We start from the raw sequence: 25,957 nt of genomic DNA on the forward strand, positions 1-25,957 counted from the left end.
TGAAAAAAAAATTAAATGTTTTAATGGAATGTGGCAGATGTAGTGTAGTCCCTTAAAACAATTATTACAAAAATATTTTATTTAAAAAAAAGATGCTTTGAAACTAGTAGAAGTTATTGGTGCTGAGAATGCTTTTGATTTTAAAAAATCCCATCTGTTTTCAAGTGTAAAGCTAAACTTCTAAACAGATACTCTTTTCACAGACTCTGAGTTATGATTAAATATATAGTTGGGCTGACACAGTTTAGCAATTGAGGTAGAATTTACATTTAAAAAAAAAAAAGGAAAGAAAAAGGACCTTGCTAAGTCAGTTAGTGAAAATCTCCCACTCCAGTATCTGACCACCTTTAGTATCTGAACAAATGCCTCGTCCCTCACCCTGGCCTGCCCTCAGCAAGAACCCCGTCGAGTCTGTCCAGCAAGAATCCTCAGCCTAGCTATGTGCTCTTAGTACTCTTCTACCCACTGCCCCGAAACCCAGCTCCTTGGCTATAAATTCCCACTTGTCCTTGTATTCAGAGTCGAGCCTAATCTCTCTCTCCTACAACAAAACCCCATTGTAGCAGCCCCCCAGAGCAAAGTCTCTTTACACAAAGTAAGGTCTTCGTGACCTTACTCCCTTGTCTTTAACAAGCGTCAAGAATATTTTTTTTAACATTGTGTTTGTTCCCCCAATGAACTATTATAAGTCATGAAAATGAAGGAACTACAGTTGCATGTATCGTTGTGGATGAATCTTGAGCCAAATAGCAAGTCCTAGAAAACAAGATACAGTATAGCGTTAATAAAGTTCCAAGAACAAGTACATAAAACTAAAATAATGATACTATTTAGGCATATATATGTATATACACACACACACATTTATATATATATAAAACTTTTTTCAAATGTCTGTGTGTGTGTATATATATATATAGTTTCTAAGGAAATGATAAACCTTAACAATCAGGATAGTGGTTTTATGTGAAACAGAGGCAAAAAGATGTGCTAGGAAAGGAGCACATAGGGAGATGTAGGTGTCTGGGGTTGGACAGTAGGATCATGCGTGTTTATTACATTGTGAATAAACACAGAAATAAATGTGGGTGCCAGGAAGCCTCACTGGAGCAGATGGCGGGCATACAGGCAGAGAGCTGAAGGGTGAATTGGAGTTACCTGGGGTCAGGCTGTACCAAGAACAAAGGTCAGAGTGTGCAAAGGCCTGTGTCAGGGGGAGAGAGATTGATTTGCGGAGCTGCTCAGAGGGTCTCAGTAGGGCCTGGCCCAGAACAATGCTGCAGAAAAGTGAGACCAGAGGGCAGGAGTCAGAGTCAGCTAAGAAGTGGGAAACCATTCTGTAGGCCATGGGATACCTGAAGGGGGGTGCGGGGAGGGTCAAGGAGACACCACGACACCGACCTTATGAAGACAGCCCTGGCAGTACAAGGGAACCCCAAGCAGCCTAACCACCGTCTGTCCCGCCACCTTCATCTTACCGGCTTCTGCTACGCTCCAGTCATGCTGTAGGCTCTGGGCTGGGGTGGGTACCTAGCCAGGTGACATCTTGTAGTCCACACCCGCCCGCCCGCCACCAGGAGCTAATTCGTGTAACCACCTTCACCGGGAAATATTCCCAGACTGCCCCTCTCAGTCCGGGAAAGGGGCCCCAGAACCTCCATCAAAACATTTCTTTCCCTCACTGGTTTGAATTTTCTTCACCTGTCTGTGTCCTTGAGGACCTGGGCGCTCTGCATTTAGGCTCTTTGGTACCTGGCACAGAGTGGGTTGGGGTCAGACCAAATGACTGTGGAATGGAACTGAAGTCAACTCCGGCAGTACAGACGAGGACACCCAGACCTGGAACTTTGAATTTCCGCGAGGAAGCACAGCTGCTGAGACGCACCCTCTCAGCCTCCGCTCTGGCCACGCCCTCTTCCTTATCTGTGGGCTCCGGCTGGCGGGGAAGCGGCCCAGCATCAGCTCTAGTAGCCCGCAGAGCAGAGACACTCACCTCCCTGCGCCGCGGGTGGGCGGGGAAGGCTCCGTGGAGCAGGTGCAGTATGAAATTGGAATTTAAAAGATGAGTTGAAGACTGCTCTTTAAAAATAAAGTGTGGACACGTGTCTAAGGAAGAGGATATTAAACCATCCTCTTTCCCTGGCTGCTACTTCCCACGTGCGTTGGGTAGAAGCACCAAAGCTGCCGAGTGACCGTGGGTGTCTCCTCCGTCTCCGGGGCACCCACCCTGGAGCTCCCCGCGCGCTTGAATGAATGGGGGAGGACCCGTGCACATGAATGAGTGCGGGAGTGAGGGAGTGCGCGGGCAAGCGGGCGGGTGAATGGCGACCGCGCCGACTCCGCACAGGGGCGCGGGCTCCACTTCCCTCTCCCGCCAGCTGGTGGCCTAGGGAAGGTGGCGGCGCCGGCAGCGGCCCGAGCTGGGACGGGCCGGGGCGCGGGATGGTGGGGGAAGGGGCGTTCCCGGCGGCCGCGCCTTCCGCGGCTATTGGATTAGTGGCCTTCAGGGATGAGCTCAGCCAGATCGGCTTTCAGCTGCAGCCTCCGGGCCGGCAGGGAAGGCGGGGAGCGGGCGGCGGCGGAGGAGGGGGGGAGGCGGCGGCGGCTGCAGCATCCAGAGCTGGCCGCGGCGGCCGGCGCGCCCCGCGCACAAAGGCTCCCAGCCCCTGGGGAGGGCGATGAGCGCTCCGCAGCGCGGGCCCGGACCTCAGCTCCAACTACCACTGCGTGCGCCCAGGACGCCGGGGAAGTCGCAGGGCGCGCCAGGGGCCAGAGGCCGAGGCGCGGCCCGTGAGCCCTGAGCTCGGGACTCGCCGCCCCCTCGGTCCGGCGCGGAGCTTCAGAACGGCTACAGCGCGGGCCTTGGCGCGCCCCGGGATCCGCGCAGGAAGGCGCTGCCCCACTCCCACCCGACCTCTCGCGCCCTCCCGCCGTGCCCGAGCGCCAACTTCCCCAAGAACGCTCCAACTCCAGGCCACCCTGCCGGGCAGAGGGGGCGCTGCTGCTGGGTACCGGCGGTGAGGACGCGCCCCTGGCCCCGGGGAGCCAGCCGGCATCTTCGGGGTAGCTCGGGCGCCCCTGAGTGGGCGGCGGCGACTGCAGACGGCTCTTCGCGGAGTGCAGGACCTGCCAGCCCCGGCGATTCCTCCCGGCAGGCGCTCGCCCTCTCTTTTATGGTGAGTATCGTCCAGCTTCTGGTGAGGGGCGCCCCTGGGCGCGCGGGAGTCGGGCGCCGAGATCTGGCAGCGCGGACCTCGTGCGGGCCAGCACTCACCACAACGGGAGCTCCTGGCATGGGTCCTGTCCGGGTTCCCGGGAATTCCTCTCTGCAGGCTGTGGCGGTCCCAACCGGCTGATGTGCGTGCGGGCTTGAGGCATTTGGGGCTGGCCCCTGGTGCAAAAGGTTCGAAGCCTACTGCCTCTGTGTAATGAAAACAGCACGAAAAACTGACCCCCGAGTCACCCTGCCTGGGTCTGGGTGCAAGATCCGTCATACACTTGCAGGGTGACCTTGGGCAAGGCGCCAAACCTCAGTTTCCTCATCCGTAGGATGGGGATGATCATGGTACTCATTTTATAGGGGTATTGGCAGGATCTATGAGGTGATGCTTGTAACGTATGTAGACCTGTGCCTGGCACATAGGAAGTACTCCGTCAAAAGCTAGCTAGTATTATTATTAGCTGTGTGAGCCCAAGCGTGTCACAACTTTCTGCGCCCATAGCAGCTCCCTCGCCTATATAATGGGGACTGAATAAATTCTGGGGGTCTGTTTGTCGCGGCGGGGTGGGGGAGGGGATGTGGAGCGGTGGAAATCGAGAGCCTGACACGCAGTAGGCGGTGATGAAGTGGTGGCTGTTGTTATCGTTTACTCTAGACGCTGGGGGTAGTGAGGCTTGCTTGGAGACAAACTTGGTGATGCTCAGGAAGGGAGGGGGTCGTGAGCTCCGCGAGTCACACGCGGGGGGTAGGAGGTAGGGTGTAGGAAGGAGGGAGGAGGGCAGAGCCTGGAGCGCGGCAAATGTGCCTGCCGGGGGAGCGCAGGACGCGCCACGGGCTCTGAGCCAGGAGGGGACAGCGAGCCCAGCACCTCTCCCTGGTGGGATAAACTGAGGAAGTGGCCGCTCCAACCTCCCTAAGGGCCGAGCGTGGACTATCGCAGACCAGAAGGGACAGGAGGGCACTTCTGTACCGCGGTCACGAAGAGGTGGAGAGCTCTGGGCTCCGGAGTCAGGCTAGAGTTCGAATTCCGCCTCCACCATCAGCCCTCGGTGTGACCTTGGGCCAGTACTCTGATCTCTCCCAGCTCAGTTTCCTCGTCCGCCCCACCCTCCTCCCGGGGCGGTTGCGGGGTGAAGATAGGAGTTCTCTCCTCTCTAGGAATCTGAGCCCCAATCCTTCCACCCACCTTCTGCCCCTCCCCGCAATCTGATGAGCCTAAATCCGGAAGACGTGAAATGTTATGCCTGAGCCTCAGGGAAACGCTATTAAAAGGAGAATCCAGGATCTGCCCACCCTCTTCCCCGCCGGTCACGGCACCATGGGAAGGGATCAGTGCACTAAATCTCTCTCAGTCTCTCTGTCCCTGTTTCGGCACCTTCTCACCTCTAGCCACCAACCAAATCCTGCAGCTTCTGTCACTCAGGCTGATGGGGGAATCCTCCTCATCCCCCAAAACCTTCATTTGTTTCTAAAGCTCTGCAGATTAATGGAGTTTGTGGAAAGACAGTGTCAATAGCATGATATAAGCATGCTTTACACAGGGGCATATTCCTCTGAAACACATACCCTCTGATTGATTCCATTTTTAAAACTTACTTAAATAGTAGTAATAAAAAGAATTTAAACTACCTTTGGCAAACAACAAAATTCAACGGGCCGGCCATTTCACTCAAATATCTCTCCAGTTTGTATTTCTGTTTTCTTTCAAAGATTGATAAATTCAGTTACATAAAAAGAAACTCTACAGGGCAAAGAAATCACTAAAAATAGTCAAGAGACATAGGACAAACGGGGGGGGGGGGAGAATTGTCACTCCTATCACAAAGGGCTCATCTCTTTAATATGGAAAAGGTTCCTCAAGTCAATAAGCAAAAGACCAAAGCTGGACAAAGACTGTACACAGTCTACACACATAAAATGAAATCAAAATGATACTTAAACATATGACAAGATGCTCCCTCAATACGAAGAATGCAAGTTAAAACTACAATAAGATCCATTTTTTCACATATCAGATTAGCAGATAGTAGCAGTAAGCATTTATCAGAAATATCTTTTAAAAAATATAAGTGAACTGGGGCACCTGACTGGCTTAGTCTTTCAAGCTTCTGAGTCAAGCATCAGGTCAGGTCTTGATTGCAGGGTTGTGAGTTCAAGCCCCATGTTGGGCTCCAATGCTGGCCTACCTGAAAAAATCAAATGACTCAATCAATCATTCAAAGCCCTCTCTTAGAAGCCCACGAGGCTGCCCTGCGGTATAATCTAGACACCCAGGGTCTTCCAGGTCTGGTTACTGCCCCCTTCTCCCTTTGTCATGGTTTTCTTCTCTCATTGTCTTCTACCCGTTGGCCTTTCTGGTTTTGCTGCAACACTAAGAGGACTTCATTTGCTGTTCCCCCTACTTTTTCTCTTCATTTTCTTTCTTTTTCTTTCTTTCTTTCTTTCTTTCTTTCTTTCTTTCTTTCTTTCTTTCTTTCCTCCTTCCTTCCTTCCTTCTTCTTTTTCTTTCTTTCCTTCTTTCTTCTTTTCTTTCTTTCTCTTTTTTCTTTTCTTTTCTCTTTTCTTTTCTTTCTTTGAAAGAGTGTGAGCCAGTGGGAGGGGCAGAGGAGAGGGAGAGAGAGAATCTCAAGCAGACTAAGTGCTGAGCGGGGCTCCATCTCACAACCTTGAGATCATGACCTGAGCAGAAATCAAAAGTCAGTCGCTTAGCCACTGAGCCACCCAGCCACCGCCTTCCCTTTTCTTAAGACTTGCTCCTTCTCCTCACTTGGGCAGGCCTATCTTTGGGGGGTTTCACTCCTCTCCCCGGAAATGGCCAAGACCTGGGTCAGTACACAGTTCCTCATCCCTTTGTGAAGAGACCCAGTTAACTTACCATATGTGTGCTACTTAATTCTCCCTGAGTTGCCTGGCTTGTTATCACATAGGCACGCTCTTAAAATGTCTCTTCTCTGTTGATATAAGAACGAAGGGTCCCAGACAACTCCCTGGCTAGAACAGGCCATTCAGTGTGGAAAATCAGGGAGGTGATGGGATGTGGAGTGAAATGACCAGAAGTTTCTGCTTCATAGTCATTTAAAAAAATAAGTACATAGGGGCACCTGGGTGGCTCAGTCGGTTGAGCCTCTGACTCTTGGTTTTGGCTCAGGTCATGATCTTGGGGTTGTGGGATCGAGCCCCACGTTGGGCTCTGCACTCAGCATGGAGTCTGCTTGTGATTCTCTCTCTGCCCCTCCCACTGCTCACTCTCTAAATCTCTATCTCAAATAAATAAGTAGAATCTCAAAAAAAAAAGTACATGAATGTGTGCACTTAACTTATGTGAACATAACCATACATATTTGGTAAAGAAGATCACAGCAAAAACATAAAATATCAACACATTTTTAAATAAAACATGGTTCCTAAATAAGTCAGCTAGTTTATCTGTTGCTGCTCAGCTCAAGAAATACGGATCTGTTTGGAGTCTGTGGGGAATACACTTGTCTGTGCTGAACCCTTCGGGAAAGAGGATGGCGAACCCAAATCAGATATTGTGGGCTTTGTGAACCCTTCCAGGGCAGTGTTGACTGCATGTGATTTGTGCTTCACATACTGAATTTAGAACTCAGTCCCCATTTCAAATGTGTACTTTAATTATAAGAAAAAAATGCTTGTTGTTAAAAATGCAAACTATACAGGAGATATGGTGTAGATATCCCTTCTTCAACCCAATGGGTTGTTTCTCACCTAGCCAGAGGTAGCAGGTGCTGGCTGGATGCTGGTAGGGGAGAGCTGGGTGCTGACTCTGCCGACAAGAAATGCAGCATGAAGTGCAGAAGACAACAAGGATGGGGACGCAGGGAGATTGAGGGCTGGCACAGAGACTGCCCAGCCTGCTTGCGGGGAGAAGTCAGCCAGGCAGGGGAAGGTGGGAAGGCTCCCAGGACAATAAGGCATGGATGAGATGTAGTGCTTCGGGGAGTCTGGCATGGTTACTCTGAGCTGGACCAGGCTAGGAGGCGGCGTGGGAGAACTAAGCAGGAGCAGGTCTTGGGGACTGTTGTGCCAAGCTATGGGGTACAGCTTCCCCCTGCGAAGCTACCTGGAGAGGTGAATGAGAAGATGGGTGGTGGCTTGGCAGCATGGAAGGGGGGTTAGGGGACACAGACTGGAGTCAAGGAGCCCTGTTAGGAGACCATTGGAGTAATCCAGGCAACAGCTGAGCTAAGAGAGAGCAGAAGGCACTCAGTGAGAGAGATGGAGAGATGGGGAGATCCACAGCAGAAACAGGGGTGCACAGAGAGGAACTTGGTATGCTGGAGAGGGGTGAAGCTGAGGTTCAGCCCTGGACATGTAGATTCTGAGGTGCCGGTAGGTCCCCAGATGTCTGACATCTGGAGAGGGCGAGCATGCCCCCGCCCCCCACTCCCCGGGAGGAGTCTTGTGGTAGAAAGAGGCCAGCTGGCTTTACAAGGTTGTTTGAAGGAGCACCTAATCTGGTGGTGGTCAGAGGCTTCCAGAAAGAGGGTTCTGGGGCTGAGGCGAGAAGGCAGGGCTGGAGACCCAGTATGGAAGAATCTAGCAGAGGCCAGAAATGAGAGGAGCAGAACCTGAAGATGTGACCTAGGGGGCGCCCCATTTATGGGGCAGGCAAGATGCATCCTGGAGCCAGGAGGTGACAGGAAGCTGCCATGAGCTCTGGACCTCCATGGGAGCACAGAGGGAGAGGCCCAGAGCAGCTCCAAAGTCACCCACCTGGCTTAGTGCTGGGAAATGTCATTGATGGCGAGCCTGGAGCCCTGCCTTCTCCAGGAGGGAGCCGACGTTGTTCCAGCCAGCCAGGCCACAGAGAAGACTCCCCCCTCAGCCATACACTAGGAGACAGGTTAATCACACAGATTCCTGGGGCCAGGGGCTCCCTCCCACCTGGCCCTCCTTCTTTTCTCTCTCTCCCAGGTCTCCCTGTTTCCCCATTCCTCACCAGCCCCTTTCCCTCTCTTGTCCACTCCCTCGTATCCCTCATCCCTCGTATCTCAAAAATGCTCCCTCCCGGAGACAGCTCAGGCTTCACAGAGGGACCTGCAGAAATCCCAGCAGGTGCCTCTCGTGATCTCCTGGATCAAGCCTGAGGCATGAATAAATTTGCTTTTCCTTCAGGCATCCTGAGTTTTCCCACAACCAGTTACACCAAATAAATGGGAGATAAATGAGGGGCTGGACATGAAGATTATTGTGTTTCCCTCATAGAATGTGCCCCAGGAGTGTCCCAATGTGTCGCGCCCTCCCCCACCCTGTGTTCCCCCTTTGCTCTAGCCCGAGCCACGCCAGGCCTTACAGAGGCCAGCTGCCCTCCAGAACAAGCCACATGTGCCTGGGGCCGCCCTCTGGGCACAGGGGCAGCTGCAGGGTGACCAGGCTTCTGGCCTTGCTGTCTCAGAGGTGTGTCTCTTTCAAATGACCTTGTAGATAAGAGCATGCTGGCCTGGTCTCCGCCCAGCAACTTCCTTCATCCCATCCTCTGCTCTCCTTGCTGGCTGACAGCCTGAGCTTCGCCTTGGGGGCTCCTGGCTCAGTCACGCGTGGGAGGATTCCCATGGAAACCCCACAAGAAGGAGAGGCTCGGGGAAGCCTCATTGATTTGCACTCTAGGAAGACAGGCGTGAGACGGTTCCACCTGGAACTGGACAGATGGCTCTCTTTGTGAGCTCTGGGGAAGAAAGGACTTGCCCAGCCAGTTGTACCGCAAGCTCCATGCATGTGTATAGAGGGAAAAAGATAATGGGCGTCTCTGGACAAAACCTTGGAGGCTCTTTAGTTCATTCGTCATTGGTGGGTTCATGCCGAATGAGCATCTTTTAATAAAACAGCCCCTCTACTTAATATTTGTGCTAAGAAAATCTTCAAAACATCCCGGTCAAACCAGGTTCAGGTAGGTATCATTGGCGCCAGGGTACGGAGGCAAAAACGAAGGGGTGAAGATGGCAAATGGATTGGCCGAGCTCACGGCGCTCTGTCCTTCCAGCTCACGCCTCTGTGGAGCTTCTTTTGTTCATTTGCTCAGGCTTGTGTGTCGTGAAGAGGTTCGCCTAGCACTTGCTCTGAGCCAGCGCCATTCGGAGTCCTGGAGACTGCAATGAGGAGACCCAGCCCTGCTCTCGAGTTGTCTCCTAGCTGGCGGGAGGGAGGCAGCTAAGGTGACGCGTGGCCTCCTGCGCTAAGTCTGGCAGAGACAAGTGCAGCGGCTCTGCGTGCCGGGGAGGGGGCTCCCTGGAGGTGTGGATACCCGAGCTGAATCACCCAGATGTGTGCATGTGCAGGGAGAGAGAAGGGACGAAGGCAGCAGCGTGTTAGGACAGGGATGTGTGGGCTTACGTGTGCCGGTTGGGAAATTCTGGCAGGTTGGTGGAGAAGGATGGGCCGGGGAGCACTGTGGGAGATTAGGGTTAGGAGTCTGCTCTTTATCCTGCTGCGAAGGATTGTACGCAGGGCCATGATTAGATTAGCTTTGCATTTTACAAATGCTGTAGTATATATTTGAAAGCAACTTGAGTCTAGTGAAGGAATTCAAACGCTATCAGTCTGCACTGTTTTTTTCAGTCCTTGTCATTATTCGGACCTGTCTCTGGGTGTGACCCCTTTGGTGTGAGCTCTCCCTAGACGGAAGCAATCTGGTTTTAGACTTTCCTGTAGCCTCAGGTCCCCAGGGAGGCAGCACTATTGTTGGTTCAAAGAAGGAATGAAATCCATGCCTACCCCTAATTCTGAAGCCAAAGGCCACCCTCAGGGGAGGGCAGCTCGCCCAGTCATTACCAATTCCTGCAGCATCCGTCTCCTGGCCAACCCCATGCCTGGGTGAGCCCAGCCAGGCGGGCCTCTGAGAATGTGATTTCTGGTCCTGAGCCTCTGAAGACCGAGTGTCACATTTTGCAGACCGCTGAGGCCCCTTCAGCGGTGCAGCCCCAACACTTCACGTTTCCTCATTTCTCTGTCGGGTTGCAACACCCCCCAGGGTCCCTGGAAGGGTAATTGGCAATTTGGGTTTTTGTTTTCTTGCTCAGCCATCATTGAAGCCCCAGGGCAGACCCTTCCGGATAATGTCATTAAACATCACATCCAAGCATGAACTAAGACATTAAGTTTGGTTTGGGGGGTTTAGGACAGAGGCACCATTAGGCATTGTGCAGTGCGCCCTCTGCTTGCTGGGCTGAGAGACGACACTCTTCCTAGCAGGAATTTGGACTTTGTGGTAGTTCCTCTGTGCCTGGCCCAGTGCCAGGTTCTGTGGTGGAGGCAAGAAGAGAAATGTGACAGGCACCCATTCCTTCTGGCTGCAGAGAGAAGGCAGGGACTGAGTCTAATGGGGCCCCTGCTCTGTCCCAGGCTCCCAGCAGCACAGGGCCTGGCACGTGGCAACTATCCTCTAAATGTTTGTTGAGTGAATAAGTGAGGACAGAGGCAGGAAGCGTGCATGGCAGTATCGAGCAAAGGGGCAGACCAAAGACAGCCAAGAGTCAGCTGTTCAGAGGAGATGACAGTGTTCGTGGCAGAACTAGGCCCCATGTCCCCATCTCCTGACTACTACGTCCTCTATAAAGAGCAGGAAGTGAGACCTCCCTGAGTTACCTCCCCACACTCATACATATACTCTACCCTGTCTTTAAAGCACGGTGCCTGTGTCTGTGCTGACACAGGGGAAAGCTTCCTGTGCTCAAAGGAACACCCCTTGTGGGAGAAAGAAAAGCAGATCAGCAGGACCAGAGAGCCCAGGCTGGCTCTGGGTGGACAGAGTTGCAGGGCAGTTGCCTCGAGGCCTGGTGAATCAGGGCAGGCTTCCTGGAGAAGGTGAAGCTGCCAGGCAGGATTGGGGAGATGAAGAAGAAAGGACTAGGGACTCCACCCACCCGGACAAAGACATGAAGACTGACCTATAGCCCAGGTTTAGGATTTGGGACTCTGTGTCTTCCTTCCTACCTCCCAGCTCTGGCCTGGAGTTGGCTGGTCATTCTGTCTCTCGATTCTGATCCTGACCATTGCCCTTGACAGTTTCCATGGCACTAAAACCAAATTATTTAGCCCCTCTTTTATTCATTTGTTATTCAATGACCAGTTAAAGGGGACTGTAGAAGCTGGAACTTCCCGGGGGCAAGGACTGCAGAGGGTACAGGGAAGGTGAGGGCAGAATAGAGCCCGCACTGCAGAGCAGGAGCTGGGCTGGAAGCTAAGACATAGTCCCCTATTGTCGAACATTTGCACTGACCTCCATTCTTCGCTTCTGTGAACCGCTCTGCCCTTTGCTCTGTAGCACACCCATCAACGTTTCTTTAGGATGCATTCGGGGGCTGAAATGGCAATGTCAGAGAACATACACAGTTTAAAGGAGCACTTCACATTTCCTGGGTAGGTCCTGGGTGCCCTGTGCCATTCCAGACTTTACTAGACATTCTTGCAAAGGCACGCAAGGTTAGCACAGAGTTAATGGCACTTTTCAGGTGAGTCTCAGAGAGGTTACGTCCTTGCCCGGGGACCAGTGGGCAGCCGGGCATTCAAACCCTGCCCTTCGTTACATTGCACAGTCACTAGTTTTCCATTAGTAGACATGAGCACTCCGGTCGGGCCCTGCCGTGGGGCGAGCAGCAAAGGGGCCGTCTGTTATAGGTCTGCCTTGCCTCGCTCCCAGTGTGGGCAGCCTTTGGGATCCCCACCTGCCACTGATGGTGCAGAGGCCTTGAGGCACTCAGTGACCCAGCGTGGGTCTCCTCTGGGGATGTGGCCTGGCTGTTGCTTTCTTTCTTTCTTTTCTTTTTTAAGATTTTTTATTTATTTATTTGACAGAGTTAGAGACAGCCAGCAAGAGAGGGAACACAAGCAGGGGGAGTGGGAGAGGAAGAAGCAGGCTCATAGCAGAGGAGCCTGATGTGGGGCTCGATCCCATCACGCCGGGATCACGCCCTGAGCCGAAGGCAGACGCTTAACCGCTGTGCCACCCAGGCGCCCCTGGCTGTTGCTTTCAAACACATTAAAGGTCTCTCTTCGACAGCAACAACTCCAAAGTCGGCCTGGTTGTGGCCAAGGATAAGGCAGTTGCCCTTAGACGTATCCCCTGTGGGCCACATGGCACTGATCACAGTTGGGATTGTGCAGAGGCCCCATTCTTAGCAGTGTGGAGGAAGGTGGGAGAGCATGGGCTCGTCCTACCCGTGGCCCTGGGGCTCGTCTCAGTCCTGCCACTTGCTGGGAACCTCTCTGCGCCTGTTTCCTCTTTTGAATAAAGTTCCTGTGAAGCAGCTGTCATGCCGCCTGGCACAAAGTGAGTACCGCTACCTACGGTTAGTGATGGAGAAAGCACAGAGCCCCGCACGGAATGGGGACTTTGGGTTCAGGATGGGAACAGCTCTGTTTTCTTTTAGCCAGGTCCCTTTGCTCAAACTGCTGCCTCTTGGAGCCTCAGTTTCCCCGTCTGTTAGAATGGGACTGTCAGGTGCCTTCAAGTGAATTATGAAAGGGGTAAATTCCAACCCCCTCGCAGTCAGAGGCGCTAGGGCAGACTGTACAGACTTACAGAGATGAGTATTGGTTCTGTTAATCGAATCCCCATACACACCCTGCACGTCTCACATGTTATCTTGCTTATTTCTCATAATCTGGTTGAGGCTCAAGGGCTGCTATGAAGCTCCGAGGTGAATAGAGAAAAAAGCAAGTTGTCTTGTTACAGTGTCCAGCTTTCTCGTAGACACAACTGGTCCTCAATTCCATTTGGGCCCTTTGGGTTAAATACCCCACCCGCACCTCCCTTCCCTACCTCTGCCCTCTTCCCCCTCTCTCTCCCTCCCTTAGGCCACATACCACACTGAATGTTCTGCACCTTGTTTGTTCGACTCCATCTCTCTGTTGAATCTTCCATGTCAGTACATTCTTCTCTCCAGCTGCATAGTATTCCATCACATGACTTACCAAAATTATTTTGCCTTAGTTTGGGTTTTTTCCAATATTTTGCTATTACAAACAATGCTGTCTATGTATGTATGTAATATATATGTGTATAATATTTGATATACACATGTATTGTTTTATATATAATACATAACATATATGTATGATGTATTATACATATGTATATAGCTCTGCACATTTAATACCAAATAAATACTGGAAGTGGAATTGCTAGGTCAAAGGGAATGTACATTTGCAATTCTGAGAGACGGTGCTAATTCATCATCCACTGAGATTATGCCATTTTACCTTCAGGTTAGCAATGTATGAGCCTGTCCGCTTCTTCAAGAAGGTGTTATCCAATTTTTGAGCTTTGCTAATCTGATAGACAAAACCAGCATTTCATTGTAGTTCTAACTTGTTTCTCTTTTATTATGCATTTGGTAAAACATCTTTTCAAAAAAGCCATTTGTTTTTCTTTTCGTGTGACCTATTTGTTGTGTCTTACACATTCTGTATGTGAGTTGGTCTCCTCTTACCAATTTATAGTAGTTTGTCATGTATTTGTAATTTATGCCACAATTATTTCCCCATATTAAAATAACAAGCTAGTCTTACCTCTTTTATGAGTGCTTTTTGCTATGCCATTTCGATATTTCCCATTTTCATTTCTTATTTCTTATGTTTGTGTCTTCTCCCTCCCTTAAATGATTAGATTAAGTGGTTGATCTGTTTTATTGTTTATTTTAGTCATTGAAGTCCTGCATTTCAAATATATTTAGTAATATATGAAAATGTTATAATTATTTAATTTTAGGTGAAATAACCTGAATAAAGACCCATGATGCCAATTTTTATTTAAAAAATTTTTAAATTCAATTAGCCAACATATAAATAAAAAGAAAATTCACCAATATTTTGTAGATTAAAAAAAAGATAAAATGAAATAATAGTTAATAGTTAATGCTTGTAGTGTTTTATATCTGGTTAATGAGACAGGTGGTGATTTTTAAGTTTTGTACTTTTTTTTGAATTTTCTAGAATTTAAAAATTGATTTAATGTTTTCTAATTAGTATACCTTAATTTTTAGAATAGTTTTAGATTTATAGAGTAACTACGTAGAAAGTAGATAGAGTTCCCATATACTCACACCTAGTTTTCCCTATTATTAACATCTTCCATCAGTATGGTACATATATCACAGCTAATGAGCCAGTATTGATACAGTGTTACCTGAAGGCCAGGCTTTATTCAGATTTCCTTAGTTTTCATCTAGCATTGTTTCTCTGTTCCAGGACACCATATTAAATTTAGTTGTCACTGGGCTTCCCTTGGCTGTGACAATTTCTCAGATGTTCCTTGTCTTCAGTGGCCTTAACAGTGTTGAGGAATACTGGTCAGGTCTTTTGTCGGATGCCCCCCATTGGAATTTATGTTGTTTTTGTCATGATTAGACTGGGGTTATGGGTTTTTGTGGAAGAAGGCCATAGAGATAAAGTACTATTTCATTACATTCGTTATGTCATTTCAGGATGTACTATCAACATGATAATGATATAATAATTAATAACATTATAATAGATAATATGGTAGATTAGATGATTGCATTAGAGAGTTTTTATGTTTTATTGCTTTGGCTTTGTTTTTGTGGTATTTTTTTCCCCAAAGAACTAGTTCTCTGACTTTTTTATTAGTTCTATTATTTTTCTATTTTATTATGCTTAATTCATGCATTTTCATTTTTTTCTCCTTATACCAGTCATGATCTACTTTCGTAGGATCCCACAGGCTCTAAGATATGGAATGTGTTTTGTTATTCTCACTCTTTCTATATTCTGCAAATTCTATATAGATTTCTTTTTTTGAGTTGTTTAGAAGAGAGTTTTAAAAAAATATCCAAGTGCAGGGTTCTGTATCTTAATTTTGTGATTAGTTTTTAGTTTGTGTGTGTTATTAGATTCTGTATTATCTCTGCTTTTTTTGTGTGTGGTTTATTTGTAGCCTAATAAATGAGAAATGAGCTGTCCTATTAGTTACGCAATTTTGATTTTTTTTGTGTCTTTACTTAATTTGGTTCATTGACCTGTCAAAAACTAAAAAAGGTATGTTAAAGTTACCTGCCTCTACTGTGTATCTGTCTGTCCTTGTATTTGCTGTAGCTTTTGTGGTGAATTTTGGTGCTTTTACTTGGTATGTTAGATCTATAATACTGTTAAGTCTCTCTGCTTTGGAGAGATCTCTTATATGTAGCATACAGTTGGGAGATTTGTCTTGATTTCCGATCTTAGACTCTTTTTTTTTTTTTTGGTAGTTTACCATGGCTATTCATTGACATAGCTAGTATTTCCGGCTTAGTTTTACTATCATATTTTCTGTCTTTGTGTTATTGTTTCCATTGCTTCTTACAGCAAAATCTTTCACTGTGTGTCTGTTTTATTTTGTGTTGTGTTCTTTCCGACAATTTGGAAGGTTTGTATTTTATTTTCAGTTCTTCCGGAGGTTTATAACTATGTGAGATGCATTTTATCTTTTTTTTTTTTTAGACTGTGCTAGTTGTCTCCCTTCTGAAATAAATTATCACAAAATTAGTTTACAAATTTAGTCACAATTTTTATATGCTTTGTGACAGCTTGCTTTCTGGTGAATTTTCTTTTTTTTCTTTTTCCTCCTTTATTTCTCCTGTAAGCATCTTTGACTCTATCCTGTGCTTGTTCCTCTTTGGAAGAGGAGAAGCTTCTCTAGATCTACATTTTGCAGTGGATTTACGTAGAGGAAAGGCCAGGAAGTGTCTTAGGAGAGCAGGACCGCTCCCTGGTTCGTGATCATTTCGTTCCCAGAACTGTGGCCGTGATTTCTTTTGGCCTTGCTGGTACCCAGGCAGCAGCGATCTGTAGCCAGGGGCTTCCCCCAGTGGGGCCCCTCCCGCCGCTCTGCCTCACGGGCACACTGCTTCCTGTGATGATGGCAGGCCCCTGGTTTCCTTTGTGAGCCCCGCCCTCCTCCAGCCTCAGGGTGTCCGAGGCAGCTCCTGCTCTTCTGTTTGGGAACCGCTGGTTTTTTTTCCATCAGGGAGTGCCAGCTACGGGTTGGCTCTGCCAGCTTTATCCGAGATCTGCGGCCACAGGTGCTCTCTCGCCCCCGTCGGATCTTCGCTGCTTTTGGCAGCCCTTTACTATTCTTGGCAGTCTTTCCTTAGAAGTTGTGGTTCGGGTTACAAATGTGTTCTAGTTTCACTGAAGATAACATTTACATTTCTCTTGCTCTTTCTCCTTTATTTTAGGTGATTTGGGATATGAAAAGGAGTAACTGTATTCTGCTATCTTAGAAGTGTCTAGTGCTGCACATTTTTACGTGCTCTGGTTTCCACCAGATTAAACATTAGCCAGAACTCTCGGGATAGGGTTGGCATGCGCTGAAGCTGGGGTCTGCAAATAGAGAGGAAAGAAGCCACAGTCCAAGTGGAGAAGGAAAGGAATCCATAGTGTACCTGGTGTACTGTGCGGCAGCGGGTTCCTTTCCTTCTCCACTTGGATGGTGGCTGGGAGGGTGCCCCTGTTTGGGTGGGAGGTTGTGACCAGGCAGGGCACGGCGTGAAACTTGCCTGCCTCTTGGTCTGTCTCGGGGAAAGTTGTTCGGAGCCCAGCAGCTCTTAGGCCAGTGGGGAGAGCACACGCCTCTGCTCTGGACTGGCTGCAGGGCTCACCTCTCCATCTGTCCCCACATGCAGGGCTTGTCCAAGCAGCTCGAGCACCCTGGGTTCTGGCTGGCCTCCTAGACATGGCGGCCAAGTCCTCCTCCCTAGAGACCAGGATCCTGCCTCAAGAGGAGGTTGTCTGGGGTCAGTGTTATTAACCAGTGTTTGTGTGCCCACAGAAAGAACATGCCCATCCAAAGGGAAGGGGTACTAGTGGGATGCCCAGAGGAGAGAACCAGAGAGGAAAACCTTGCCCACAGAGTCTGGTGCTTGGCCCTTTATATTATTGTCTCTCAGATTATCACACTACCCAGAGGGTGCTATTTATCCCCATTTTACAGATGAGGAAACTAGAGTCTAAGAGAGGCTAAGAGACTTTTCTCTGGATAAACAGCTTAGAAATGGAGGCAGGGATTTGGAGGCAGTTCTATCTGGTTCCAGAGCCTGGACACTAGTCCCCTTATTCCCCTGCCTCCCACTCATCTTCCCATGGAGACCCCACCCCATCCTCAGATGGTTGTCTTGTGTCCTTGCTCATGTCCCTGGGTGAATTTGCTGGATCCTCACTCTGTGTCTTCCTTCTCGAGCCTGGCTACACTTTAGGTACTATTTAAGCTCCCGGGGAAGCTGGGGTGGGAACCAACCGGCCACACCCTATACTTCTGCATCCCTGTGTCGTGGGCCCTGTGTCCCCTCAGTCTTGGCACAGGCCTTATCCCCTGGGATCAAATTGACCTTCTTCTCCAGGCCCTGTGGTCTTGGGTAAATCACTTTACTTCTCAAGGCTCAGTCCTTATTTCTAAAATAGAATTGTCTATGATCACTGGAAGAGCAGAACATAGACTCTAAAGCCAGGTGACCTCAGTGTGAATTTGAGCTCAGCACCTTATTAGCTGTGGGGCTTATTTAATTATTTATCCTTTCTCTTCTCTAATTTTCTCAACTGTAAAATGGAATAATAATGTACATGTCTTACCGGGAGGACTTAAGGATTAAATGATAATGTAAATTGGAACAGTGTCTGGCATATGGAAAGTACTAGATTAATGCCAGATATTGTTATATTACTTAATTGTTATTATTAGTGCATGCAAAGGACCCAGCCCCTGGACATAAATGGCTGCTGCTGCTGTTGTAACCGGTGCCCTTTGCTTTCTTCCAGGAGCTTGGGCCCCTGCCCCAGCCCGTTGGAGGCTGTGGAGGGATACGGTCCAGAAGTCTGGTACCCAGCCCGGCGGCCCATCCCTGGCTGTGGGGGCGGAAGCTCCCACGAGGTAGCGGTGGCCTGCGGCGGCCCCCTCCCGGCAGTGAACCATGGGCCAGAAGCTCTCGGGGGGCCTCAAGTCGGTGGAGGTGCGAGAGCCGGCGCTGCGGCCGGCCAAGCGGGAGCTGCAGGGGGCGGAGCCGGGGCGGCCCGCGCGGCTGGACCAGCTGTTGGACATGCCCGCGGCGGGGCCCGCAGTGCAGCTGCGGCACGCGTGGAACCCCGAGGACCGCTCGCTCAACGTCTTCGTCAAGGATGACGACCGGCTCACCTTCCACCGGCACCCGGTGGCCCAGAGCACGGATGGCATCCGTGGCAAGGTGGGCCATGCCCGCGGCCTGCATGCCTGGCAGATCAACTGGCCAGCACGGCAGCGTGGCACCCACGCCGTAGTTGGCGTGGCCACGGCTCGGGCCCCTCTGCACTCGGTGGGCTACACGGCACTGGTGGGCAGTGACGCCGAGTCTTGGGGCTGGGACCTGGGCCGCAGCCGCCTCTACCACGACGGGAAGAACAGGCCCGGAGTGGCCTACCCCGCCTTCCTGGGGCCCGAGGAGGCCTTCGCGCTGCCGGACTCGCTGCTTGTGGTGCTGGACATGGACGAGGGCACGCTCAGCTTCGTCGTGGATGGCCAGTACCTGGGCGTGGCCTTCCGCGGCCTCAAGGGCAAGAAGCTGTACCCGGTGGTGAGTGCCGTGTGGGGCCACTGCGAAGTCACCATGCGCTACATCAACGGCCTTGACCGTAAGTGCCGCGTGGGGGCGCTGGGGGTTCCAGAGGCTGCCTGTCACTGGGGGTGGAGGCGTTGGAGCTGGCGGCCGGGAGCAGGGGAGGCCCCGCCCTCCATTGTCACTGGGGATGACCCCGCCGGGTAGAGGATGTGGACTTTGGGACTCTGATTTACTGGCTTGGTGGCCTTGCGCCGTGCCTCGGTTTCCCCACCTGGAAAAGCAGCACAAGGACAGTGATCTTGGTCAGGGTTTTTATAGGGATCAACTGGGATAATAACGTCTGTGACGTGCTTAGAACAGTGACTGGCACCGAATAAGGGCTTCCTGGGTTGGTGCTAATCATGAATCTTGCTGTCGGCATAAGGGTCTTGCAGAATGATGTCTGTCTCCTGCGTGCCGGGCCTCAAGCCCACAGCAGGAGGAGGGTGACAATAGAAGACGCAGTGCCTGCCCTTGAATGCCGTGGACTCGGAGTTACTGATAAATAATAAGTAATGATAATAATAGCTGTCATTTATTGACCGCCTACTGAAGGCAGGGACTGAACACCCAATTTCCAGCTCTCCCTGGTGAACTCTGTTAAAAGGGGTCACCTGCCCCTCATCTCTGATTATTGCCTCCTGGGAATGAGAGCCAGAAGTTGTAGAATCTTTTGATCTTTCCAAGAGGACCCAGAAATCTAGATTTGTGTGAAAGGGCCCAATTTTTGAAGCTGGCAGCTGCTGAAAACACCATGTGGGCAAACAAAACCCTTTTGCAGGCTGTCGACAAGCCCCCAGGCTACTGGGGGTGATCCCCGGCAGCTCTGAGGCCTCCTCTTGTTTAATATGCACCATCATGCTGTGAGGCAGCTTAAAAATCATGGCAACAAAATTGGTTATGGTTTCAGGAGGGAGTCCCTCCGGGAGGCAGGGTGGCCTCTGCTCGGAGGCCTACATGGCCGCCAGCTGAGTGGAGCCTTGCGGGCTTATCCGCTCCTCATCCACACATGACACTTCCTGCCACACCCCTGTTGAAGCTCACAGAGGCAGGTGCTTTCAGCCAGAATTCCAGTTTATTCATGTCAGATGAGAGCTGTAATTGCCCCTATTTCAGAGAGGAGAAAACGGAAGAGCAAGCTACAGAGAACCAGCGCCTACCTAGGTCTGTCAGCCTCCGAAGCCTATTCTTTTCAGTTGAGGGACTGAGAGTAACACCCCCGAAAAGAAGTCAAGAACAAGATTTTACTCAAGTAAAATTTATATTTACTCGAGTGGAGGGTAGGTTGGCTGGTTTTAAGGGTGGCAGGCCAGCAGAAAGTGGCTGGTGTGCTCAGCTCTCTGGTGTAACAGGCGACATTCTGGCTCCGATTTCATTTTCATGGTAGTTAGATGACGATTGCCATTCATGGCAAAGTGTTGCTCTGTTTTCTCGGATTCACCAGTTAGATCTAGGAGCAGATGAGTGTGTCCTGAGAAAGGCTAGTTTAATCATCCCAGTGCCTTGTGGAGAATGTCTGGAACCCTCATAAACGTGGGGACCAGGCAAACTCCAGTACTGAGAAAACCAACAGCAACAACAAATACTCTTTTCAAGCAGAATTGGAAAATTTACTTGCCAGAATTTATCATGGGAACAGAAGAGTGGACTTGGCATACAAGTCTGTGGAGTCTGACACACCTTAGTGCCAACTGATCCCCAGTGCTCCATGGTTTTGTGTCTCTGGTGAGTCATTCTAATGCCTTACAACTCATTTTGCTTATCAGTAAAATGCGACAATATCAGGTCCCTTTCATAGCTGTGGTGAGATTGGTATGGTGGTACCAATAATATGGTAGCTGGGATTACAGGGTGACATTGATAGCCAGCAGGAGCTCCCTGAGCCAACAGTTAGACCCCCATGGTGAGCTTTCTCTTGGGTATGGGGTGTTGGTTCACGCTCAGCTATGATCTGTTGCTTGGTTTTCAGGTACGAAGCTAAGGTCCTAATGAGGCTGTAGCCAGTGGCTCCCCCCATGCATGTTAGGACCGGGAGCAGTCAAGCCATGGTATCCTCCTTGGTGCAATGTTGGTTGGGACCTGGGTGGGAAAGGACAGCTCTTGAATCCTTCAGGTGGCTGGAGAAGCTTGGCGCGGCTAAAACTTGGCCTGCTCCATCCTCCTCCCCACTGGCAGTGATTTTTGAGGCTGGCTGAAGCTGGAATGCTCATCAGGAGGCAAGGGAAGGCCAAGATGTCATGTGAGGCAAGCTTGTAGCATCTGTTGTTCTGTGTCAGGTTCGGCTTGTCTGCTATGGCACTGGCCTGTTCTCCAGATAGGATCAATGTTCTCTATTACGGGCCGGATATGATGGCAGAAAGAGGGACCTCAGCTTTTCCGGGCTTTGCAAGGTCATGGTCAGCCTAGGACCAGCCCTGACTATAGCATGGGCCATAGGACGTGCTGCAGTGGAGTCTGATCGGGGCTGGTGGGGAGGGGACTGTGTGATGCCTGTAGCTGGTGACCTGGGCTGATGTCCACTTGGAGCATCCCTGGGCACCGGGAAGGGTTTGGCCCTGGGGAGTCCCTGGGCAGGGAAGGTGACCCAATGTGGGGTTCTGTACATGAGAATTCTGAGCCAACGTTGGTTGTGGACACGATGCCAAGTCTCCACACTGAGACCCGGCAGGGATGTGGGGGAGCACGGTCAGAGACAGACTCCGGAACAGAAAGGCAGGGCCACTCTCTGGGGTTGCTTCCCCAGAAGATCATCGGGGAGAGAAGTATGCTCAAGGCCGCTCACAGACCGTGTTTGACTCTGTCCCCAGTGCTCACCAGAAGGCTGGGCACAAGGATTACCTCGTCTCTCCAGACCTCAGTGTTCTCCTCTGTAAAACGGGCATGATAAAGCTCGCGGGCGCGGAGCAGGCACACAGCACTCGGTGCTCGCGGCTCTCACCAACCAGGCGAGCTGCGCGGCGTCCTGGGCTTCGGCTAGGCGTCACCACAAAAGCGGCCTTCATAGGAGCCTCTCCTCTAATGTGACGGAAATAAGTTGACAGATAGCCTTTTCTCAATGTTTGCATTTTTATGGCTATGAAAGCAAGACTCAGAAAGGACTAACCGCAGCTAACTCTGACGCGTGTGCTCGTTGGGGCAGAGCTCCTAGAAGCCTGTTTTCCCGTTGCAAGTGCGTCCTTCAGCCGCGCATGGAGCCAAGCAGCTCCGCCTCGCGGGGTTTACTGCAGAGCTGCAGGAGGCCCAGGGGCTCTGCCGCCCGAGCGGAGCGTGGGACTGAGGCCCGGCGAGCGGGCGAGCTGTCTCCAGATGACCGGTCCACGGCCCGAGCGAGAGCAGAAGTAACGCACCACCCATCGCTCCCTCGTACACGTGCCTGGTCTGGGCTGGCCTCTGTGCTGAGCGCCTTACACACCGGCACTCATTTAATCCTCGCGACTACTCTTTCCGCGGGTGCCTGTAGTACCTCGTTGCACAATGAAGACATTGAAGCCCAGAGAGCTGGAGGTCACACAACTAGTAACCGGGCCCCTTGTGGAGATGTTTGCAGAGAGGGCAGAAAGGGAAGGAACAGGAGAGGCTGTTCCACCGGGCTGGGTGGCCACACAGCCAACTGGACCTTTCCTTCAGCGGTGGATCTGGGTGAGACCCTGAGGTGCTGGCCCGGCCGTTCTCCTCCCTCCCGCCTTCGTCTCCAGCCCTCAAAGCTCTTGGCTCAGCACAGAGCTCCACGGGGTGTTCTGAAAAGTTAGCTGCATCAAGACAGCCCCAGCAGTGTCTGTGAATCAGGCATGCTTTGGTCGCTAACAGGAGAATGTCACTGAAAATGTCCCAACCGCTGTGAGGTTGGGCCCCACTGCTGTGAGGTGGGCCAGGCCTTTGGATTCGGCTCCAGGCTGGTTTCCGGAATCGCTCCTCCGCTCCCTGGCTCCTCCTGCCACATGTTGGAGGCCAGGAAGTTTGACAGAACAGCTTTGTCTCCTGTCTTGGAGATCTTGGGTGGTGAGTGGTGTATGGGCGACACAGGAGGTAGAGAGGAGCCCCAGACAGAGACAGGCGGGCTTGGAGCCCTGCTCAGCTTTGATTTGGGGGTCCTAATGATTATACTTTATATAAATACCACCCATGTTTTGTACTCTGGCCAAGTGTTCTTTTTTCTCTCTCTCTCTCTCTCTCTTTTTTCTTAACCCAGACAATGAACTTTGAGGCAATGTTGCTGTTATTTCCATTTTGTAGATGGGAAAATGGAATCTTGGAAAGGTAAAGAATTCACGAACTTGCTCAAGGCCAAGCAGGTAGCCAGCAGGAGAGCCGTGCTTCACCCCAGGCCATAAGCACTCCTGTGTCCTACCACCTGCTGCCCGGGCCAGCCCTGACTCCTTTTTGCCCACCACGTAAGGCTGATTCCACAGAGCAGGTGTTGGCCCCAGGGCTCCTTCTCTGGGGGGTGGAGAGCAGGAAACGTAGGATCTTAGGCCTAACCGGCAGAGAGGGCTTGTCCACCTGCATCGAGCCGGGGAAACTGTATTTCCAGACGTTGTTCCTAGATGGTTTAATTGACCTGCCAACAAGTATTTATTGGAGCAGTGGCTCAGCAGAAGAGGCTGGCAGCCAGCCAAGGCTTCTGGTATTGATGAAGGCCAGAGAGAGTTTTCTACCAGGCTGAGTACGAGGACAAGACCATCCCCTTGCCAGAGCCACCCTCCAGTCCGCACTGAATTCACCACCTTCCTACTCAACTCCCATGTGTCTCCCACGTGCCATGGTCCTCCCAGCCTCCCTGACATCAAGACTCTCCTCTGCCCTCCCAACCCAAGCCTGGTCTCCCCTTCGCCCCTCTGCCCTATCATTCTGCCTTGACCCCAACTCACCCCCAGCCCTCAGCCCAGGGCTCTGCCCCCTGCACCTCGTTCAGCACCGAGTCTCCCCCATTTGCCCCATTTACTAACTTTTCCACATGTGTGCCTTCTTTCCCCAAGGGGAGATGAAGTAAGTTCCTCAGGACAAGGGATGGTGACCCAGGAAGCCTGTGTGGGGATGTTGATAGAGGAGGGACTTAAATATATGTGTGCATGTGGGGCGCCGGGGTGGCTCAGTCGGTTGGTCATCTGCCTTCAGCTCGGGTCATGATCCCAGGGTCCTGGGATCAAGCCCCGCATCGGGCTCCCTGTTCAGCAGGGAGTCTGCTTCTCCCTCTCCCTCTCTCCCCGACCCCTGCTCACGCTGTCTCTTGCTATCTCTCTCTCTCAAATAAATAGATTAAAATCTTTTTAAAAAATGCGTGCATTTACTTTTGAAAAGCAAACTGTGCACACAGCAACAAATTTAAATATTACAATGAAATACTCCCCCCAACCCATTAGCTCCCCAGCTCCTCCCCCTGCTGGCAACCACCATTAACAGTTTCTCATGTGTCCTTCCAGAAATTTGTAACAGAGAAATTTTACATGAATGTGATCATGCTGTAAACATTGCTCTGCCTCTCACTTCCCCCGCTAGATCTTGGCTATTATTTAATATGATTACTATAGAGTCGCCTCATTCTTTATTAACGGTGGCACGGGTTTTCTTGGTACAGTTGTATCACAATTTATTTTATTCAGTCCCCCATTTTTTGACATTTAGGCAGTTTCCAGTCTTTGAGAATAAACGTTTGATTCCAATTTAAATTTCATTTCTGCCGCCTTCTGGCTAATTAACATCCCCGAGCCTTCGTTTTCCCCTCTGTGCAGTGGGAATAATTATATGTGCCTTGCGTAGTTGCTGTGAGGATTAGAAATGAGGCAGAAACAAAGCATGGTCCAGCCTGTGGCTCACTGTGGTGGTGTGCTGGAGGGGGCTGTGGGTCTTACGGCGCTTACCCGTGTCCAGTGCCGAGCTCATCCAGGCCCCTTGATGAATCTTGTGAATGATTTGGTTTCTAGTTTATTTTTCTTTTTTAAAGATTTTATTTATTTATTTGACAGAGAGAGAGACAGCCAGCGAGAGAGGGAACACAAGCAGGGGGAGTGGGAGAGGAAGAAGCAGGCTCCCAGCGGAGGAGCCTGATGTGGGGCTCGATCCCAGAACGCTGGGATCACGCCCCGAGCCGAAGGCAGACGCTTAACCGCTCTGTCACCCAGGCGCCCCTAGTTTCTAGTTTAAAGTACAGTAGAATCACATTCATTTGTTGGTAAGGAGGCTTCGAGCACAGTGCTGGACTAGGGGCATTTGAGTTGTCTAATCTGGTCAGTCCTTACATAGGGTGTGTGTCAGTGCGCTGAGTCACCTGGTCCCTTACCGGCCCAGCGCAGATCCATTGGCAGGGTGGGGGGGGGTTGCTGTTCTGTTGGTGCTCTTGCCGGGGCTGAAGGTGGTAGTTCTTGGAGGCAGGGACGCCCTCCGTGGCACCCCTTGGAACTGAGCACACAGTAGGTGCTCAGTAGGTGCATGTGAATATACTGGCCTCCCACCATCTGCCGAGCTTTTCTGTTCCCTTTTGCAGCAGGACCCGAATCACAGTTGGCTGGAACAGAGGGAGGTTGGCTATGAAAGGCCACCCCCTTGAAGCCTGACCCTAGGGTGACCCAGTCCCACCTCTCATTGTGTGTCAAGCACAGCACATCTGTCCCCACACTCGGGCCAGGCCCAGGCTGCGCGATGGGCTGGGCTATTCAATTCAGTTTCTGACACTCAGAAACTGGCCCCTACCCTTTGTTTGCCACAAAAAGGAACAGACTTTTAGCTGAAAGCAGGTTTTGCTCAGACACTGTGGCCTGGCTCTGAGTGTGTGTGTGTGTGGAGGGGGGGTTCACATTTGAACCAAGTAGGTTCACTCTTAGAAGTCCTGCCTGCTGGAAGGGGGCTTTGAAATGCAGGCTCAGTCAGGAGAGTGTCGCCGCGGGCCACAGCGGAGTCACACGCAGGGGCCCTGGTAACAATACGCACCTGCCCTCTTCCTCCCAGAGGGCCTCAGTGGAGTCTTGTGGGAAGAGCTGGGGCTCACTCCTGACTGGGCTGCTTGTGAGCTGTGACCCTGAGCAATTCATCTCACCCTGGAGCCTCTGCAATAGTAGTAGAAACATATTATGCCACAGGCATCAGGATTGTGGAAGATCTACAGAAAGTGACTGGGCGCGTGCCTGGCCCCGTAGATACTGGAAAAAGTAGGCTTAAAGAT

At 50.9% G+C, this 25,957-nt stretch overlaps 1 protein-coding gene across 1 annotated transcript in view; it reads left to right on the top strand.

Annotated features, from left to right (window-relative positions):
* Window positions 1–2,620: 2,620 nt before the first annotated feature.
* SPSB4 (splA/ryanodine receptor domain and SOCS box containing 4) overlaps window positions 2,621–25,957 on the top strand; it is a 77,804-nt gene continuing 54,467 nt past the window's right edge. The window contains exons 1-2 of the mRNA XM_045791883.2: window positions 2,621–3,176; window positions 17,990–18,835. Coding sequence (XP_045647839.2) covers window positions 18,142–18,835 — 694 coding nt within the window. The 5' untranslated portion in view covers window positions 2,621–3,176; window positions 17,990–18,141. The remainder of the gene's footprint in view (window positions 3,177–17,989; window positions 18,836–25,957) is intronic.

This window comes from Ursus americanus, chromosome 20, assembly GCF_024610735.1.
Source record: "Ursus americanus isolate L20-20 chromosome 20, mUrsAme1.1.p, whole genome shotgun sequence".
Classification (NCBI taxonomy): domain Eukaryota; kingdom Metazoa; phylum Chordata; class Mammalia; order Carnivora; family Ursidae; genus Ursus; species Ursus americanus.